This window comes from Podarcis filfolensis, assembly GCF_964270895.1.
Source record: "Podarcis filfolensis genome assembly, chromosome: 2".
Classification (NCBI taxonomy): Eukaryota; Metazoa; Chordata; class Lepidosauria; order Squamata; family Lacertidae; genus Podarcis; species Podarcis filfolensis.
In genome coordinates, this window is record NC_139605.1 from 6,141,558 (window position 1) to 6,162,847 (window position 21,290).

Here is a 21,290-nt window from a genome sequence, read left to right on the forward strand (position 1 = left end):
GTGTCACCAAAATGGGCCTGCAGAGCAAATGCCTGCAGAGGGCAGCTCAAGCAAGTGAGCCAAGCTGCACACTTTGGGGGAACACCAGGAGGACACAAAGGAGTCCTACTATTAAGTAGAAGGAGAAATCCCTTCCAGCACCCAAAATGTGACTCTCATTCAGAACCCAAAATGTGACTCCCAAGGTGGGTAACAGGAAAGCAGAAGCTTTTTCCCATTTGGGGATGTTCCCCACGGAGTCTTCTGCAAGAGCCTCACTTTGCCCCCAAGTGCACCCCCACTTACCCTTGGTGGAGCTGGCAGACCCCTGGTCACTTGCTGAAACACAGGGAGGAAACACAGGAGTCAGGATCCCAGGGAGGGAGATCCCATCCCCCCAGCCCTTCTCCTCCCTCCTTCTGACCCCATCCCAAATCAGGCTCAATATGGGGCGGGGCCTAAGAAGAGTTCAGGGACAGGCAGCCCAGAGGCAAGGGGGCTCAAGGACAGCACTGGAGGGAGAAGCAGGTGCTGGAGGGCAAAGAGAGATGGGCACAGCCTGGCATGGAGGCAGCGGGGGACTAGAGCAGGGGTGGGTGCGATCTGGGCAGGAAGGGGGCAGAAAGGCAGAAGCTGGGGAGGGAGAACAGCCAAATCCAGAGGGGAGGGTTCCTGACATCCACAGACTTGAGCCAATGAACCAAATCTTTAGCTTCAGGTTCTAGTAGATTAAACCACCAGAGATCCCTCTCTCCCCGCACCCTCGGCTCTTCCTCCTGCTCCTGCTTGGAGCCCCTCCCTCAGCCAACAGTCTCTCTGCAGCCTTTTCCTGGCCCTGAGGGACCCCTTGCTGTCCACAGACAGGCTGAGCAGACAGGCTTAAGCTTCCCATCAGGGTCTTGGGCTTAAGGACTAGGCCACCACCAGGTTTAGTTTAGTCTGTTTGTAACCTGTTCCTGCTCCATATTGGGGGGAAATATGTCAGACAGAGAGGGGGGGAAGGAGTCACTCACTTGAGGCTGCTTTGTAGGCTAATTTCTCGCTCTGTTTCCCTGTAGAGACAAAAGCAGAAGGTCAGAGCTGGAAGGGACCTCCCATTTTGACAATTTGGCTCTCAGATGTTGAAACATTCCCAGCAGATGCTTCTCCTGTCTCTTCCAAACACCTCCAAGGAAGGGGAGCTTTTCAAAGAACTCATTTTACAAAGAAGTAGAAAAAACTGAGGAAATTAAATCTGAAAATCAACATGGGGAAACTAGGCAGTGGACAAATTCCAAGAGGCTGGAAGGAAACATCCAGTCCCTTCATTCATTTTCGGAGTATTATTTCGGTGATTCACCAAATAAAAATACAAAATGAGAGCACAAAATACATGATAAAACAAAAACAAACCAGTAACTCACATTTAAAAAGCTCAAGGCCTGGTTTGAGAGAAATGTTTTTGCCTGGCGCCTAAAGATTTGTAAGGAAGGCTCCCTGCTAAGTGTTCACAGGATTGAAGGCTTAGGATTGATTAAAACTTCAGGTGGAAAGTGAATTTCCTAAGCACAGAGTGAGTACAAAGCAATGACCACTATGACTTTTGGTTCATGTTCAAAGGGTGTTTTATGGGGAGGGGTCTCTGTAGGGATACAAGGGGCAGTTTCCAGGAAGCTCCACCAGCACATTCCCAGTTGGAGGCTAAAAAAAGGAGACACACAAGAGGCAGCAAATGCATCCAGGGTTTACTTACTGCGGATGAAGAAGATGATCCCAGAGACCAGCAGGATGGCAGCCAGGACACCCAAAATGGCTCCCACAATGAGCCCCAGGTTGACTGAAAGGAGACAAGAGACATTTTTATTCAGACTGGCGGCAGCAGCTCCCCAAGGCCTCAAGCAGGAGATTTGAGTGGAGGTGCTGAGCAATGAGCCCGGGAGGATTTTACATGTGCAAAGCAGGCCCTCCTTCTCTCTCCTGACAGGCCAAGGTCCTCTCTGTAGTGGCCCCGATACAAGGGAGTTTATGTTTTCAGCATTAGATGTCTTTAAAACCCCCAATATATTTTAGGAAGACAGTTGACAGGCACACCTGTTTCATCACAGACTCAAGACTTAAAAGCAGGTCTCCTCCTGTTCATGCGTTTCAGCCTTCTCTGTCCTGACCCTGAGAGGAAGGGATTCCCTCCCCTCTGAGACCCCCCAGAGCCCAGCATTACAGGCCTTCAGGGAAGACACAAACCCTTAGGAAAAAGCATCTTGTGTAGGGTTGCCATATGTCCAGTTTTTCCTGGACACGTCCTCTTTTTCAGACTTAAAATGTCTGTCCAGACAGATTCTTAAAATGAGGCAAAATGTCCAGGTTTTTTTGTTTGTGTAGAAATTCTGAAGTCCGTACCTCTAGTGAGTGAGCCCTGGTCCCCTCTCCCCTGCCTGGGTGAGTCTTTGGCTCAAGGGCCACTTCCATAATTCTCGCTTGCCTGCCTGTGAGAAGGAGAGTCTGGGGTGTGGGTGGGGATGTGCGTTCATGTGCTCCTGCTGGGGAAAAGGGAGTCTGGCTCTTAGACATTCTGCTTTGGTTCCTGCAGGCGCAGCTTTCCTGGTGGTGTGTGAGAGACGATCCTTGTTATTAAAATTCCTGCTTGCTCTTCCCAGCGGTGTGTGGGTGTTTGGGCTGAGTGGGGATGAATATCACCTTTTTGTAGCTGGGCACACTTGAGAGGAAGAGTGAGTGAGCATCTTTTTCACTGTGAAGTACAGTTTGGGACTCCTTCTTTTAAGTTCATTGCCCCTTTTTCAGTCGCAGTGACTGTGGGTAAATTTGATTTTGAAGAAGTAAAATATGTGCCCACATTCTTTGACATTCCAACTACTTAGGCTTAAAGGCAAGAAGGTGATGGCCAGTTTTTACCTACGACATCCAATTTGAGTTTAAGGCCTATGAGACACTTGCCAGAAAAGGCTGCATCTCTGTCAAAATCTACAAGTCACCTCCAGAGACACAGACAGGATCCAACTGGGGTTCCCCATCTGAGCTGTGCTGCTGCTGAAGGGAGGAGTTGGCCGGAAATCCCCCTCCCAGAGCCCACCCCTTCCCCTCCTGTCTGTCTCTCACCAGGCTCCTCCTCCCAGGCCACGTCCAGAGGCTTCTCCAGGCTGTCATGCTCCACGCGGCACCGGAAGCGCTCCCTCTCCTCGGGGTCGATCTGGACACTGAGCAAGAGATAGTAGGTCCCGTCCGAGTTGGGGGCGACCAATCCTCGAAGGGTGCCCTCCTGCCAGACCTCCCCGTCCTTCACCCAGTTGGCCTCAATCTCCTTGGGGTAGAAGCCGTGGACTTGGCAAACGAGGGTCTCCAGGCCGTCATAGTCTGCCTTCCTGGTCACCTTCACCACCGGAGCCTCTGCAAAAAGGGCCACATTGGGGTTAACAGAGAGACATCCACAACAGAAGGAATCCTGTATTTTTAAAGAGCAGAGGAGCAGGGACCCAGGGACCCAGGGGGCAAACTAGTCAGAATCTTCTCACATCTGCAGAAATTAAAAATAACTGCGAATAAATGGGATTTCCTCAACCTTCCCCAGTCAGTGTCTATGGCGGAACTGTTTTTAGATATTTTATCCTTTGTTTGACAAAACAGACTCCTTTGGGAGGAAGGACAGGATACAAATTAAAATAATTTATCATCTTGATAAAGCTCCAACACTACTCAAACATGACAACTTATGTTTCCAAGATAGTCCGAGGGAGCTGCCTCTAGGCTGAGGGGCAAATTCCACCAGGTCCCCAATGGGATCCTTCCAAGTTGCAAGTCATGAACTGAGGGCAGCTCAGGCTGATCCTGGTTTCTCTCTTGAGGGGGAAGAAATGCTGGACTCGCTGCTCTCTGTTCTCCGGGACTTTTCAGCTCCATAGTTAGTGAACAAAGCCAACAGCCCAGAAAGAGACAGAGCTCCTTTCTAGTTCTCCCGCCTGCCCTGAAAGGGTCCCTTGAGGTTGGAAAGGGCCCATCTCCCTTCTCCATGGCAGCCTCCCCTGGAGTGGAAAGGGCAGACCAGTAAGCCAGCAACTTGCGCACATTTAACTTGTGCACATACAGCTTTATGCACTTGCCAAAAATATTCTAAAAACCAAAAAGAGGAGGCGGGCATCTGGGAAAGAAGGACTTTGGCAAACCCAATCGCCCTTGAATCCAATGTGTTTTGACTATACACGATTTTGGCTTTAGGCACGATTCACAGAATGTAACCCTTGTTCAAAAACTGGCTCCCTGGGTAGCTGTTGTCTGAAGCAGCTGTTCCAGGATCCCACCCACTTTGCAGTGCCTGGACTGGAAACTCAGGTCTGGGAGGGGATGTGACTCTGCTGGGGGGAGCAGGAAGGAAGGAAGGTCAAGCCCTTTCCCCACAGAAACCCCAAACAAGACCTCCCCACCCCACCCACCTGTCCTCAGCAGAACCTCCGTCCCAAAGAGGATGATTCCCAGCCTCCTTTGCACGTTGCCACCCTTGTGGCTTTTGGTGCGAAATCCTCAACCTCAAGAAACATGCTCAGTGTCTCTGGGGTGAATTATCACCAGGCCCCATAGATGAAATTGCTCAGATCTCTCTCTCTCTTTTTTTTTAAATGATATTTATTCAAAATTTCAAAAATACATAGACATATAAAAAAGGATGAAAAAAGAAAATGAACAAAAAAATACAACAACAAAAGAAAAAAAAGAATAAAAAACATGGATTAAAAAAAATACAAATCCAAATTACATCCTTTCATTTACTTATTTCTTGGACCTCCTCACACCTCCCTTTTTGTATTCTAACTTAATTCATTATTTCAGCAAATTCTTCCCATGTTTCTCAATTTTTATTTAATAATTTATCTTAACAGTATTCTGTTATTCAATTTACCATTAATTTCTTTAACCTTATCTTACCTTAAAAACCATAAAATTTCAAAGTTTAAACCATATTTATACATAACTCCTTCAAACCTTTCTACTAAAGCCAATTAGTTCCTTTCCAGCATATTCCCTGATATTTCATTAGTATTACACTAATTCCAAAAATAAAAAGAAATTCTCTTTTTTGTAAACTTTCCTCTAATTTTATCCAGTGTCCCTTCTTCCTGGTCTCGGGTTATGTCAGTCCTTTCTAACCATTACATCCAGTCCATCAATCTGGTGCTCTAATGTCCGAGGCTCTTGAGTCTCTTCTAAGCCCCCTCTGCGGATTTTCTTGTTCCTGTTTATACTTGCGCCCTTCCCTGTCCCTTGCTGGTTTCTTTCGTAGTTTCTTCCCTTTCTCCTTGGGGAGTGGGTCTCTGGGGAATTCCAACCAGTAATAATCTCCATTTTCTTTCATCAAGCTAGCCCATTCCCCAGAGTCCCACTCCCCTAGATTAATTTTGTAGTCCAAAAAATAGTTATTCCAAAAATAGTTGTCAAGTTGTTTCACAGTCCCACCAGGGCTAAGAGCTTCCTTGACTCCAGACACTTCCAGACACACTCCAAGTTCAATCTTCCAATACTGCGGCTTTTGGTCATGCAGGACTTTGGATCTCTCTGTTTGTATCGTTTGAGGTGCAATCGCAACCTCATCCATCTTCATCTGCCCTTGGACTTGCCCTGTCAAGCCAGTTTCCTGAGTTGGATGCTGTAGAATTTCTTTGTCTTTGTTTCCTGTTAGTTCATATTCACTGGCTACAGCAGTCATAACATCCAACTTTTCATTCAACAAGTTCATTTTCTCATGCAACTGCTTCAGCATAGCATTTGTTTTGCCAAGGGCAGACACCAAAGCTTCCTCCCAGCGCATTTCTGTTCAAGGTCAAGTAACTGGTCCCACGGTCTGATTCTCAAAGCTGTAAAGTCTCCTTATAAACTGCAGCAACAAACTGACAAGCTCCCTCTAGGGGACACAATTTCTATTTAGAACCATCTTTAAAATGTATCCAACAAGGGGAAATTTACTTTCGATTTTAAAATACTTTGTTTCCTTGCAATACAAAAATGCAGAAAGCAGTGTTGAAGTTAATTTGTTTCTCTTTTTTTGACTATCTGTCAAAATGTTCCACTTTCAATCAATGGACATCTCCAACAATTTCTGTCCTGACACCCCGTCCCCAGGTTTGGGACGATGGAAACTTATATTCCCTTACTCTCTCTCTGCAGGCTTAGACGATCAAACCCCCCCCCCCCTTTTCTCCTGCTGTCAAGGGGGTTTTATTGATTGTAGATGCAGGAAATTTCAATCTTTAAATCAGCTTTCCAGGCTATTTAGCTTGAAAAGTCTTTGCTTCAGTCTATTTACAAAAAGTGGAAGGCGGACTTCCTGTTTAGACATTCCCGCTTCGTTGCCTAATTCATAAATTTCTTGATCAAATCTTCCGTTTTTACTCACGGGTACTTGTTTAGAGTCCAATTGTCATCAGGAAAAAGTCAGCGCTCTCCGGCGATGGCTGCGCGGCTTCTCTCCGTGAAAGTAGCAATCGGTTCGCAGCACCGCGCTGCTCACCCCACTCCGCTCCGGAGCCCCAAAGAGGGGTTTCCCCGCGAGTAGGGGAGGCGCTCTTGGTGCTCTGTCGAACCCCACATTCCCAGGCTTCTCCACCTGGGATTTCTAGTGGGTCCCCGACTTCGCCGCAGCGGGAAGACCCAATTTTCACGGAGCCCGTTCCTCCGGTCGGATGAACTCCGCCATTCGCCGATGGCGCTGACCCGGAAGTCCCAAATTGCTCAGATCTCTCTAAGCACGGCTAATACGTATGTGTCAGTCCTCAAAAACGGAGGGTGCTAGAATTATTTCATTTTCAATTAATGTTAGTATCAGCAAAGCTAATAGAGACAGGAAGAAAGCCAGTCAAAACACTTGATCATGTGACTGGCACCTGTGCCAGATTCCTGAAGGCAGAAGAGTGGACTGTACCATTTCAAGGCACGGGGTTGGGGAAGATGACACTTCTGAATGTTCCCCATGGGAAAAAGTAAAATTCATCACAAATAAAAGATATAAGAAGGTAGAAGAGGGAATTTTCATACTCTCTCACTATGTGCAGGTTTTCTGCTTCTAGGCCACGAGTGGCTAACCTACAGACTTAGTGAGGGGGCTGCATCCATACTTCATGGGCTCCCCACACATTTTCTATTTTAAAAAAGGTTAATTAATTTAGTTTTAAAGACTTTCCCCATAGGTATGTAGGGGGAGGCAGGGCACATTGATACACCAACAATATTTCAATATCAAGAAATGTTATTCGTGTTGTGACATCACTAAAACATGTCTATACAACTGTGATTATGACAGTTGCGACTGCGCTGCCTGCCAGTTTGCCATTGGTGTTTGACGAGAGTAGGTGTGTTTTTAGCGCGGCCAACTAAAAAATTACGTGAAATGTAAAAGTGTTCCAATGCTGTTTTTCATCATTTACTTAAGATTTAAAAATACCTAAGGTAAATAATCAGTAATCAGGATTACACGTGATTTTTAAATAAGTTCAGTGGTTTTCTGAAAATGTCCGTTGGGGCACTTTGATACACTAAGACACGGGGCACATTGATACGTATAAAAGTGCCCCGCTAGTGTACAATAGTGCCCCAATATACAAGTTTACATGAAATCTCTAAACTGATTTCCTACTCATGAAATTTGAAAAGAAAAAAACTGTTGTTTACTATGTGGCCAAAGTCATTTTTAAATATAATATGATTGATTATCAAATGTCATATCTTAGGAAATATCCAAGATCTTGTATGTTTGTCTCCCCCATTGTAGAAGATAAGGCAAGCATTGAGTTCACGGATGCTGTTTTGCAGTTGCCAAAACCAAATTTCTCAAAGGGCACAACTCGAACATCATCTCTTTATACTTTTTCTTTTGACTTCAGTGGATATAGAATGTTCACATTAGGTAGTCAAAAAATAGTAATTTAAACAAAATGCTTATAAAAAATAAGATATTTCCTTAACGTTTAGAATGTTCACATTAGGTAGTCAATTCTATTAATGTGCAATAGAAGCTAAACGTTAAGGAAATATCTTATTTTTTATAAGCATTTTGTTTAAATTACTATTTTTGACTACCTAATGTGAGTTCTTATACTTTTTAAAGTTTTTCCAAAGTTGTTTTTTTTTAATGGATCGGTGTTTGAGGAAAGATTAATATAAGTTTTGGCCAGACTTTAAACTTTACTATGAAGCGGCAGCTTTCTGCTGGCTGAAAGAATGGCTGCTTCTTGAAAACACAGACATTTTGGATTTGGAAGGTTTTAATAACATTTTTGGGTGGCATGCATATTTGTGGTATGACAAGGTTAAAGCACATAAAAGTTTCAAAAACCATATTGTCAGAAAGGCACTATTAAATGTTTGGATCAGATATAAAGATTTGCTGGAAAATAAAACTCCAAGGTGGCTGTCGCCAATGGAAGCTAAGGCAGTTAAAAAGTTAAACATGGAGTCGAAGTGGCCAAGATACTGGGAAATTTTGGAAAAGGAAGGGGACAAACTGAGATTGCAGAGTTTTGAGAAATTAAAAGGGAAGGTGAGAGATTGGTTGCACTATCATCAAATAAATGAAGCGTTTAAATTGGACAGTAAAATTGGCTTCCAGGTGGAAAAATCAAAATTGGAAACAGAATTGTTAGAACCCAGTACTAAGAATTTGTCAAAAATGTACAATTTGCTGCTGAAATGGAATACACAAGATGAAACGGTTAAATCAGCTATGATTAAATGGGCTCAGGACATTGGTCATAATATTTTGTTTGCTGATTGGGAAAAGTTGTGGACCACCGGGATAAAATTTACGGCATGTAACGCCTTAAGAGAAAATATTATGAAAATGATATATAGGTGGTACATAACCCCAGTCAAGCTTGCAAAGATTTACCACTTGCCTGATAATAAATGTTGGAAATGTAAAGAAAAGGAAGGTACATTTTTTCACCTTTGGTGGACGTGCCCGAAGATTAAGGCATTCTGGGAAATGATCTATAATGAACTAAAAAAGGTATTTAAATATACTTTCCCTAAGAAACCAGAGGCCTTTCTCTTGGGTATTGTCGGACAGGGGGTGTTAAAGATGGATATAACTTTCTTTTTGTACGCCACAACAGCAGCTAGAATACTTATTGCGAAGTACTGGAAGACGCAAGAATTACCCACACTGGAAGAATGGCAGACGAAGGTGATAGACTACATGGGTTTGGCAGAAATGACGAGCAGAATCCGAAACCAGGGAAGAGAAGCAGCGCAAGAAGAATGGAAAAAGTTTAAGGATTACCTAAAGAAATATTACAAAATTAATGAAAGTTAGAATGATGTTGGACTGGAAAGTAAATGGTTACTATTAGCAATGGTTAAGACAAGGAGAACAAGGAAGATTAGATTAAATTCAAATTAAAATAAGGGAAGATTTGCTGAGTAATTGATAAGAATTTGGAATACAGAAAAGGAAGGCATGAGGAAGTCGGGGAAGAAAGGTATAAGAAATTAAGATATGAAATGGTACATGTTTTTTGTTTTGTTTTTGTTTTTGTCTGTTTATGTATTTGTTATATGTTTGTTGTTGTTATAAAAACCTTTAATAAAAAATTATTTAAAAAAAATAATTAAAAAAAAAGATTAATATAAGTTTTGAAGGAAACCTGCCATAAAGTCTATGATATGTGTGAAAAACTGTTAGTTTTGATACGTCATTTAGATTTTTAAGTAACAAATTGTAGGGCTGATTTATCTCACAATAAAAATTGTTTTTTTCATTAAATTTTTGTAAATAATTACCATTCTCATACAATTTACGCTTTGTATCAAAGTGCCCCGTAGTTGGGGCACAATGATACAAAACTCATTTTTTACTCAAGTCATTGGATTCTCATTATCTTCTAACCTTAATGGTTCTTTTGATTGCTATTATAATACTGATTAGTTATACCATGCATAAAGCAATTTTTTATCATTTGACTCATTTTGGTACATAAAATATGAGATTGAATTTTTCTGCATCAATCTGCCCCCCTTTCCCCTACCCAAGTGTAAAGGCAAAAGGTTGTTCTGTATCCCGCCTCAAATCTGCCCATTTCAATTTTATTTTTTTAGTTAATTTAAAATGCATTTTGCTTTCCTGGCCCCCTCCCTGCTGTTTCTTTGTGTCCCCTCCTCCTGTTTGTCTTTTGCCATCCCTTACTCTAGCCAAAGGGGCATGGGGGGCTGTTTTTAAGCATCCCCCCCCATCATACTCTGAAGTGACCCCCTTTCTCCTCCCAGGGTCCCAAACTTATTTCTGCCTCCCCCACCAAGAAACGTGTTTGCTGTTTGGTCCAAAAAGGAAGACTGTTGGGGGGGGAGGGGAGCTTGAAGGGAAACTGCCCCACTGAGCCCCCTCCCCTCCCCACTGCCCCCCCTCACCTGTCCTCAGCAGACTCTCCTTCCCGTAATCCAGGTATCTCTGCAGCCACTCAATGCATTCCTCCTCCAGGTAGGCTTTCCAGTACTGGTTCCCGGCCAAGTCAGGATCCAACTTCCTCTTGCTCACTTCGGCCTCCGTCTGGGCTGCCGTCCAGGTGAGGGTCTCCTTGTCAAAGGCGATGAAGTCTCTCCCATCGTAGCTGTACTGCCAATGCCCTCCTTTGCGCCCGTCTGAACTCAGCTCACAGCCGTACATCTTCTGAAGGGTGTGGATCCCTGGAAGGACCAGAAGAGGCCCAGGAGGTCAAGGGGGGTCACAGCAGCCCCTCCCCCATCAGCAAAAGAGCCCAGGAAAAAGGATTTATTTCCCTCAGACTCAGGGAAGAGGCAGCAGTCAGAGGGGAGAAGAATCAGCCAGCATTGTATCTTTCTGAAGGCTCATCCGCGTAACACGTTCCCTGAGGGAAACACTACAAGTTCCCCTTTAATTGCCCTCCTCTCTTCATCGCCTCACACTCCCCCCCCCAATTCCCAGTGGATTCTCCCAACTCCCTGGAGGCGGGGGAGGGGTGGGGTTTCCCTTCCTGCCCAAGAGGAGCATCCCTTGCAGGTCGGAGGTCACAGTCTGTCCCTCTTTCCCCCCAACTCTGCTCCTCTGGATCTTGCCCCTTTTGGAAAGATGCATCAGCTGCCCCCCATAAAAAGAGGAAAGGGGCAACATGGAAGGGGGACACCCACGCACTGGGGGCCCTTTCTAGAGAGAAGGTCTCCTCTTCACCTCCATCTCCCCCCCCCCCTTCTCCATATCAAGGACCTTTTCCCTAAAAGGAGGGAAGTCATGGAAGGGCCTTTGGAAAAAGAAGTTTCCTCATAGCCTGGGAGGGAAAGAGAAGCCACAAGTGGGGTTTGTCCCACTTCAAAATGGCCCCTCTTCTTAGCAGAAGCCAGGCTGCCCTTGTCAAAGATGGCGGGTCCCTGCATCCCCCTGCCCACCCCAGGGGGCTACCACCAAATCTTCAAAACAACAACAATAACATTTAAATAAATAAATAATAAATAAATAGTGTTTGCTTATGTTTTATGTACATTTTATGGATTTTTCCTGATTTTATTTTAACTTTCTAGGTTGCATAGTATCTTGTTACACTTTTATGGAAAGTACATATTATAAATACTTTAATAAAACCTTCAGTCGATCGATAATAAAAGAGCTGGTTTTCATTAGCCAGTCAATGTCCACCAAATAAATCCTTCATCAGTGAACACATGATCCTTATACAGTGGATCCTTGGATGTCAATCGGCTTGGCTCCCGAACACCGCAAACCCAGAAGTAAGTGTTCCGGTTTGCAAACATTCTTTGTGTAGCAGGAGACCCCCCCTTCATTACACTGTAATGCACAAGCACCACACACACACACCCCTCCCAGAGCCTGGAGATGTCCCTTCTAGAGGGGCATCCCCTAAAAGCCTTCCGTAAATAAGGAAGCGCTAACTTGACAGCTCCATGCGGAACCCCTTTATTTTCAGATATTTTCCTGAGTAGACCGTAAAACTCTACCTCGCCCTATCTTTATAATGGGTCGACCAACTGTCTGAACTCAGGGTCAATCGGCTGCCGTTTCAGCCAATCAGCGTTACCGAACAGCGCCCCTTGTGGCGGCCACGTAGGTACTGCAGGCAGCAGGGGCGCTTCTCTATACTTTGACAGCTCTCAAATACAAAGTTCCTGATTTCAATTGACCGTGACTGATTTAATCAAAATGTTGCAACCTGCTTCCGGGAAAGTGAAAGTGGGTTTGAACTTCTGGGGCAGTTTCTTCATAAATTCACTATAAATCAACCGTACATCGGATTTTCACCGGATCACTTTTCTTTTGCTCTATGTTACAAGGACTATCAAAGGGGGTGGGGGTGGATCAATGTCAGTCAGCCATAATCCTTTGACCGAGGAGGCACGTACTCAGCAGCCCTTCCCAGGTGGCATGACAACCTTGATAGTCATCTTGATGGGCTCAGACAGAGGACTATCAAGGACACCACGGACTGCATATGCAAGTGGATTCAACTCGGACTATGACAAAGGGACAGTAATCGGATTCCCCTCAGGGGGTAGGAAACTGCGCCCATCCTTTTGTCTTCTGGAAATGACTCATGGGGAGAGGGAGAAGGGGCTCCGGCCAGGTGTCATGATACTCAGGTTACCTGTGCAACCCCTCCCCTGACTCCTCCTGTTTTTAATGTAGTCATGATGTAGTTATGATGTATTTCTTGGGGTGTAACTTAGGGGATTAGTAGCTAATAAAAGCTGGGGTCTTCTTTGGTTCGGGGCTTCCATCTTGCTTCACCTTGTGGGCGGTGGGAGTCCTGTCGCGACAGTCTTTCTTCAATAAAGACCGAGCCTACAGGCTGCTGATTTGCTCCAAATTGCTCTGGTTGGTGTCTTGATTTCTGCCCAAGGGAGCCCTCGGATTCTCCGGTAACATTTGGAAGCCAAACTTCCAACACAGCTTCCGATTGAGTGCAGGAAGCTGCACCTTGGTTTTCGAACGGTTCCGGGAGTCAAATGGGAGTCGAATCAACTGACTTTATTGGAAGGCAGCTCAAAGATTCAATACATCCCATTTACTGCTGTGGAAAGAGGTGCCATGGATAAATTTTGACCTCTGTTACTTCAGTCACAGCTGGTTGAAATGGAAATATAGATTATTCTGCCCTCATTCAGACCACATAACTGTGGGATGTTCTTATATATGCTAATGCTCGTGACTTTTAAATCTGCTCTTCAGTTCCAGTATCTGAAGCATTGATCTGGTGTTTTCACTTGACAGGTGGCATCACCCGGCACCCGCTGAGACCCCAGACCCCTGGCAGGGCCCACGGGTGCTGAGGACCCCAGCCCTGTCTCCTGTAGGCCAGCCAGCAGGGTCAGCAGACAGCCATTTTGATTTCCCACAACAAAACCATAGAGAGAAGCTACGTCAGGCACCCCAAGACAGGATGGGAAATGGCAATGGTTGCTCCTGGCCATGCACAGAGTTCTGTTGCTCTTTGGTAGCCTGAGGGAGCTCAGCAATGGAGGAGAGGCTGTCCCAGAGGATACCAGGTTGCTCTCACTTCTGATTAAGGCTTCCCCTTTCATCTCAGGAGCCTTTGGCTTACAGCTGAATTGAGTTTGGGTATAGAATGTCTTGCATTACAGAAGCCTCTCTCAACAGAAATCCTGCTTTTCTGGGCTGGATTCAGCTAACACAGTTAGTCTAGCGGGAGCCAGAAGGAACAAGTCTCACTCACACAACTGGGGCTTTCTCCCCATCCCCTTCCCCACAAATCAGCTGGGGCGGGGGAGAAGCCCCAGAAAGGTGTGCAGGGGGAGGAGAAGGGAGATTGCTCCCTCTGGGAAGTAGAAGGATTTTAACAGTGCTACTTTGGAGTCCTCCCTCTAGAACTACTCAACATATTGAAGAAGAAGAAGAAGTCTCTTTTCCAAGACCATGTCCCAAGGTGATATAGTTCTTTTTATGCACTCAAACAATGGTTTGTGGTTGGCCTACGAAAATAACAAACCAAACCACAAACCCCACCAGCTGGTCTGGATATGGAGCTTTTCCTTGGAGGAAAGTTGCTCTGTCTCACTGCTTCTTCAGCATAAATTGCTTTCTCCCTCATTTTATAGATGAAGCTCACTCCCCTCCCGTTTCCTCAAGATGTTAAGTGGGATTAATCACGATACACCTATACCTTCAACATTGATTTTAAATAGAATCAGATAACATTTCCAGGGCTGTCTGTGGCACCTTTGAAGTGGCCACCTCATTTGTTTGGGATTTTCTGAGCTAAGCAATTGCAAGAAATGATCTGCATCAGGAAACGAGAGGCGCCCCTTGGTGACATTTATGTGGCATTTTCCATGGATAGGTGCAGGGGCTCAGGAGGGACCCAATCCCCATTTTTAAAAGGGGGAGAAGCAGAATTCCCAGGAGCCCAAGAGGAAGCCTGCAAGGCAAGGCAAGGCCTGATCCCACTGCAAGAAAAGCAGACCTGCCCATTGCAGCGCTGGCTTGGTCTCAGCTGACCCCCTGGGTTTCTTCCTTGCAAGCCTGACAAGGCCAATGAAGGCCCCAGAGGGCTTTGGACACACTAAGGCTGACCCCTTTGGCAAGGCTCCTTCCACCTCCATTATTCTGTCTCACAGGTGGGGAATCTCTTTGGCTTCAGGGCCAGATCCTGATCAGGGTTGTCCCCAGGGGCCAAAAGGGGCAGGGGGCTGAAGCTGACATCATAGCATAGCCCACCTGTCAATCTCACCCACCTTCCAAAAGCCCTTGAGGGGGTTTCCAAGCACCCAGCAGGTGCTCAGCCTCTTGGGAACTGCAGCACAAGGGGCACTGCCTGCCTTGCACTCAGCACTGGGAAGCTAGCAAACTACTACTTTCTCATCTCCAGGGGAAGCCCTTCGTTTCAGCCACATTCTGACGCAAATCCCCTCCTGAATCCGGAACATGAAGTCCTGCCAAACTGAGCAGGATTTTACTTCTGCTCATGGGGCAAATCCTACCCCCTGGCAGGCCAAGACTGGCCCACAGCCACAGGATCCCCATCCCCATTCTGTGCGGACATTATCACTTGCCACTTGGGCCCCTGCAACATGGAATAGTGGCTTCAGCTGCATGGAGACTAGACGTGTTTGTTCCAGGAAACAGAAATCTTTGGGTCCCTTCCCTCTGTCCCTACCCTCCATTCATATTAATGGTAAGAGCTGCTCAACGGCGGAAAGGGCTCCCTTGGGAAGTGGTGGACTCTCCTTCCTTGGAGGTTTTCAAGCAGAGGCTGGGTGGTCAACTGTCATGGATGCTTTAGCTGAGATTCCTGCACTGCAGGGGGTTGGACTAGATGAGCCCTGGGTTCCCTTCCGACTCTACGATCCTATGATTTTTTTAACTATTATAGAATTCTATTTTATTTGTGCTGAAAATTATGCAGAGAAAAAACTGGGAGTATCTTAAAGCATCAATCGTAAACGTCATTCTTAGGAAGTAAGCTCTTCCAGACACCTTAGGACTGAACTGCTTGAACTGGCCTTAGGGTTAGTTAAGCCATTACAGGACATAAGAACAGCTTGGCTGCAGGATCAGAGGCCCATGGAATCTGATTTTTGGTGCCTGCTAAAAAGATTTAAGTTTAGGCAAGCCTAACCAAACACATAGATGTCAATGTTTAAATCTTTTTTTCTCTTAATCTTCATTTCCAAAAATGTTTTAATTGTTTTTGTCTATTGTTTTAAACTGTATTTACCAATAATTTTAGTATTTCTTGCAAATATTGATGCAAATATTTTAATGCAATGAAGCGGTATATTATTAAACAAAATAAAATCTTAGTAGACAAAAATAAATACAATGAAGAAGGTTCTGCCAAATGTTGATAAACTCCTAGTTCCAATATGAGACTCTCAAAAAATGATAAGGAGCAGGAGGATAACATGTTTGTCTGTTTAATTGATTTGGAGAAGAAAACAAGGTATGATTTATCCAGCTAATCATTGTCATGTATTGTTACACCACTAGATAAAAACACTTCTCTGAAAAGAATTTTTCTATTGATAGGAAGAGAAAACTTTAGATGAGAATTGGGTCTTCAAAATGTTGAGTGTCTGATGTAGAGCTAAATTAAGAATTATCCTCAAGCACATGCAATGCCAACTCCTCCAAGACTGCATTTCAGCGAGCAGAGAAAACAGGACTCTTGAAGCACCCTCTCTGGGCGTTACACGTGTGTAGGGGGCAAGTGCTGGGAAAGGTGTTGTGGTGCTGTTAGGGGTAAAGTCCTGAAGCAGGGAGCCTGCTTAGGAAGTGAGGAAGTGGAGAAGCCTGGAAGGTAAAGGTGCAAAATCATAGAGAGACCTCCCTCCAGACCCAGCAGAGGCTCCCACTTCTGAAGTTCTGCTCCAAAATTGCACTTGGAGGGGGGAGTCACTCAACTTTGGGGCTAAACGCAAATGCCTCCCCCCACCCTTCCAGCATGCTGGCTCCTTTCACACAACTAACATCTTAAAATTTCAGAAGAAAGTTTTAAAAACAAAAATGTGTGCCAAGAGGCTTTTGCCGGATGTCTACCAGCTTTTACTGAGTTTAGTGATTCCTGTCATAACAGTTCCAAGGCTGGATGAGGAAGGGGGAGGAGTGTGGCAGAATGCTGGAGGTGTGGGAGCCTTGGGGGCTCTGGTCCACCCTCCCCCCCACTTTATGTATTTGACACACTGACCCCCCAAAATTCAGTCCATTTGTGTTCCTTAAAAAGGCTTCTCTTTCAACACTGTGCCAGGGAGAGGGAGGGGCTTGGTGATGGTCAGAAGGGTCAGCCAATCAGCACCTCTGTCTGGGCAGCTGGCTTCTCCTTAAGCAGGACCAGAACTCAAGGCTTGCTTGCCTCAGCCTCAGGATCCCCACCCTTCTCTTCCCCTCCCAGAGAGATTTCCACCTCACAAGGCCTAAGCCAAGCCTAGCATGGAAGGAAGGGCGGGCAATGGAGACATTTCCTGGGTAGGATGTGCAGGTCCAGAGAGGGTCATACTGGGGGGGTCTCTGCCCACAAAGTCTCATTCTCTTTCCCCCCCCCCCACCATCCCAGCCCCCATTAAGACCTTCATTAAGGGAAGGGGAGATGCCTCTGCCCTGGTGGAGACCCTCACCCTCCATTTCCTTTCCTCCCAGCAGCCCCCTCCCTGCAATTCTGGCCCCTGGAGGAAACGTTATGGGGGAGAGGTGTGACTCTGTGCCTCTTCTGCCTTCCACTCACCTCCACTCTGGTTGTAGCGATTCCGCAGAATCTGCAGATTCACCCTGAACCCCAGCTCAGAGCCCTGGAAGTTCCGTTTGTTCCTTTCCTGGTACTGAGGATCCTCCTTCTCCACCTTCCTCATCCAGGGAACTAGGGACAGATATTTATTGCTGTCACTGTCGTACTGAACAAATGGCTGGTCATCCACGTACCCCACAGCGATGAACTGGGGCAGCCCCTGGTCAGGCTCAGACACGGCTGTGTAGAAGTAGCGCAGAGAGTGAGAAGTGGAGCCTGGAAAGGAAGAGAGAGGGGCAGAGAGTTAGGGGTCCTGCAGATGAAGGCAGCAGCCTAATCCTGCTGTATTACAGGAAGCAGCCCTAAATTAGGAGATCCAAAGTTCAGCAGGGTTTGGGGGAGTTTGTAAACCTGCCCTTAAACATAGAGGAGGCAGAGCAGAGGGAGCCTAAGAATCAGAGAGTTGAAAAGGGGAGAGGATATAAATACAAGTAACAACAACAATCGCCCATGGAGCAGTGGACGAGAAAAAGCTCTGTGAGGCAGCACTAAATCTCTGCATGTCTCTGTGAGAGAGAGAGAGAGAGAGAGAGAGAGAGAGAGGCCAGCCCCTCCCCTTTTGCCAAGGGGGCAGGAATTGCCCCCCACTTGCAAGCGCCAAGCTGATGAGAGCTCCCACAACATGGTCTGAAGGCTCAGGATGCAGGCACCGAATGGAAGCTAAGCAGGCTCAGGTCTGGGAAGTGGATGGAGGGGAGACCAGACGAAAATCCATATATGGGAGAAGAGGAAGCTGCCTCCTCCTGGGTCAGAACACTGGTCCAGGTAGCTCAGAGTTGTCTGGCCTGACTGGGATGGCTCATATCTGCAGAAACGGGCCTAGTGAAGCCACTCCCTTGGAGCCGCCCCACCATCTGACCTTCTGGAGTCATGCACTGAACAGGTCTGACCTGGGTCTTGCTTCCTGGGCTCTGGGAGGCTTTGGAAAGATCTCCTGGGAACTCAGCAGAGCCCCACAAGATCTCGTGAAAACCTTGCACAAAAAGAGCTCTCTGCCTTCTGCATATATAATTGGTGTGATTCCAGCATACAGTTGAAATCCTTCCAGGTAGATGCATTCCAGCTGCTAGTTTCCTGCATTTTCCACCAGTTTTCCAGGAAGATGTAAAGTTAATTGGCCTGCAATTTCCGAGATCCTTCCTGGATCCCCTTTTGGGAATCAATGTTGCAATCTTTCAATGGTCTGAGCTGCCACCCAGAGAGTGGGCTCCCCACTTGAGAAAGAAGGCCCCACAGGTGGTACATGACCCCAGTCAAGCTTGTAAAAATTTATCATACGCCCAATAACAAATGTTGGAAATGTAAGGAAACTGAAGGTACTTTTTACCACCTTTGGTGGACGTGCCCAAGGATCAAGGTCTTCTGGGAAATGATTTATAATGAAATGAAAAAGGTGCTTAGGTGCACTTTCGTGAAGAAACCAGAAGCCTTTCTCCTGGGCATGGTAGGCCAATTGGTGTCAAGGAAAGATAGGACGTTTTTTATGTATGCTACAACAGCAAGAGTACTTCTAGCAAAGTATTGGAAGACACAAGAGCTACCCACACTGGAAGAATGGCAGACCAAGGTGATAGACTATATGGGACTGGCAGAGATGACTGGCAGAATCCGTGACCAAGGGAAAGAGACGGTGGAAGAAGATTGGAAGAAATTTAAAGTTTATCTTAAGAACTGTTGTAAAATTAATGAGTGTTAAAATGTCTTGGGTAACGCAAAATAGAATTGCAGTGACAAACAATTGGATACGAGAAAAAAAGATTTAAAGAAAGTGCTATAAGTAATTGAAATTAGGGGTTGCTGAAAAGATTTAAAACAGGGATGCAGAAAGGGGAGGTATGGGGAAGTCGCTGAAAGAAGGTTTAAGGAAAAAAAGGTTAAGAAATTATACGTGTTTATATGTTTGTTTGTTTATGTATTGTGTTGTATTGTCTTTTAATATGTGTTGAAAAACCAATAAAAATTTATAAAAAAAAGAGAAAGAAGGCCCCACAGGGATAGCAGGGGCAGGAGGGCAAATGCAACTTTGGGGTCAGGTCTCAACATGTGGCCCCACATCCCCTTTCCCCACACTTGCCCCTTCACGAGATCGAACACAGGAAGGGGGACAGAGCGTGGCAAAGGAAGAACCTTATCCACAAAACGGCTCACTTTCCCACAGGCTGTACCAGCTCTGGCCACCAGGGGGCCTAATGAGTCTCCACAGCAGATCCCCATCAGAAGCAAATAACTTTTGTTGACGTCCATCAGCATATTCTGCTGTTTCTGCTGACTCACCACACTCCTTAACCCTCTTCCCAAGTCACAGTGAATGTGTACTAAAGGGGCTTTGTGCCTCCTTTGCGCATGAGGAAAATGCCAAGGCTCCATGGTACTTCTCTAGGGCCACCGCTGTACAGGGTACAGGATGAGCCCCACAGAGAGGGCCCCCCAAGACAGCTGCAGCCCCTTAATTCCCACCCTGGGCTCCTTTGGGAGGAAGGTGGGGATATAAACTCAATTTTAAAAGATGGCTCTGTCAGTACCAAGAAAGGCCTCACAGATTTGGGCGTAAAGATGAGGCCTCCCTTCCAACACATTCTCTCTTTTTTTTATAATAAATTTTTATTGGTTTTACAACATATATTAACAGACAAGAACTGACAATTCACAACATAACACGTTAACAAACAAACATATAAACACGTATAATTTCATCACCTTTTTTTCTTAAACCTTATTTCAACGACTTCCCCTTACCTCCCTTTTCTGCATCCCTGTTTTAAACTTTTTCAGCAACCCCTAATTTCAGATACTTATGATTCAATTTCTTTAATCCTTTTTCTCTAACCCAATCGTTTATCGTTGCAATTCTGTTTTACATTACCCATGACATTTTAGCACTCATTAATTTTACAACAGTTCTTAAGGTAAACTTTAAATTTCTTCCAATCTTCTTCCACCGTCTCTTTTTTTATCCAGTACTTTTGTTTTCTGTTTGTTCAACTTAAAACCTGCTACTTGACCAAATACTTGTATTAGCTCTAAAACTCTTCTCGTACTAGTGTCTGGCTCTTGTAAAGTTAATACTAGATCATCTGCAAACGCTCTCAATTTATATTGTTTAGCTCCGACCTGAATCCCTTTAACCAGTTGGTCCCCTCTGATCATGTTTAATAAAACCTTCAAGACAGATATAAAAAGTAATGGGGATATTGGGCACCCCTGTCGTGTCCCTTTTTCAATAGCAAATTCTTCAGTAACCACATTATTTACAATCAATTTTGCTTTTTGTTCAGAATAAATTGCACCTATACCATTCTCAAAGCCTTGGCCTACCCCCATCCCTTGAAGATTCTTTTTCATGAAGCTCCAAGAAATATTGTCAAAGGCTTTCTCCGCATCCACAAATATTAATACTGCCTTGGTATTAATATTAACTTCTAATAACTCCATAATATCTATTATATTTCTCACATTATCTGATAGATGTCTTCCTGGAAGAAAGCCCGCTTGGTATTTATGAATCTCCCCCACCAAAACTGTTTTCAATCTTTTTGCCAAAATGTCTGCAAAAATTTTGTAATCCACATTGAGTAATGATATAGGGCGGTAGTTCTTAATCTGGTTCCTTCCAACACATTCTCTGTCTAGAGATTATCCGAGACCCACAGAAACAGCTCACAATGACTTGGGGAGGGAGGGAGCTCATCATAGGCTTTCAGCATCATACCTGGGGCTTCTGCCCCCACCAGAACACCCCCCTCTGACAGAAAAGCTGAGTCGAGTTCAGCGAGAGATGGGGCATTTCCCTGGCGGAAGGTAAAGGGGCACAGTGCTAAAAGGGGAAGAGCGGGCTATTCCTGTTTTGCCTCAGGTAGCAGAAATGGGACGTATAATTCTTATTATTATTATTTATTGAATTTATATACCGCCCTATCTTCTTCTACTAAAGCACACCAAAACTAGATGCTGATTAAGACATTAAAGAAAATACCGCCCTGGACCCGGAGGTCTCAGGGCAGCTCACAGAACAAAATCAAAATATAAAACCACAAAATATTCAATAATAAAAAGCCAACTGTTGTTGTTTAGTCG

General features: G+C 45.2%; 2 protein-coding genes across 9 annotated transcripts in view; both read right to left on the reverse strand.

Moving 5' to 3' along the window:
- The window catches only part of LOC310756986 (class I histocompatibility antigen, F10 alpha chain-like), a 151,731-nt gene that overhangs the window by 91,723 nt on the left and 38,718 nt on the right, over nucleotides 1-21,290 (reverse strand). The window lies entirely within an intron of this gene.
- LOC310757054 (class I histocompatibility antigen, F10 alpha chain-like) overlaps nucleotides 1-21,290 on the reverse strand; it is an 85,050-nt gene that overhangs the window by 61,481 nt on the left and 2,279 nt on the right. For 2 of the 5 annotated variants that reach the window (XR_014545029.1, XR_014545030.1), the window contains exons 2-6: nucleotides 17,157-17,432; nucleotides 10,360-10,635; nucleotides 3,073-3,360; nucleotides 1,679-1,795; nucleotides 286-318 (exon numbers count right to left, since the gene is read on the reverse strand). Coding sequence is in view for 2 of the 5 variants with exons in the window: in XM_083602173.1 (XP_083458299.1) it covers nucleotides 282-318; nucleotides 993-1,031; nucleotides 1,712-1,795; nucleotides 3,073-3,360; nucleotides 10,360-10,635; nucleotides 17,157-17,432 (1,000 nt within the window). In the remaining 3 variants the exon portion in view is untranslated. Of the gene's footprint in view, nucleotides 1-281; nucleotides 319-992; nucleotides 1,032-1,678; nucleotides 1,796-3,072; nucleotides 3,361-10,359; nucleotides 10,636-17,156; nucleotides 17,433-21,290 lie in introns of all 5 variants that reach the window. The other 3 variants (XM_083602173.1, XM_083602172.1, XR_014545031.1) reach the window with 3 other exon arrangements.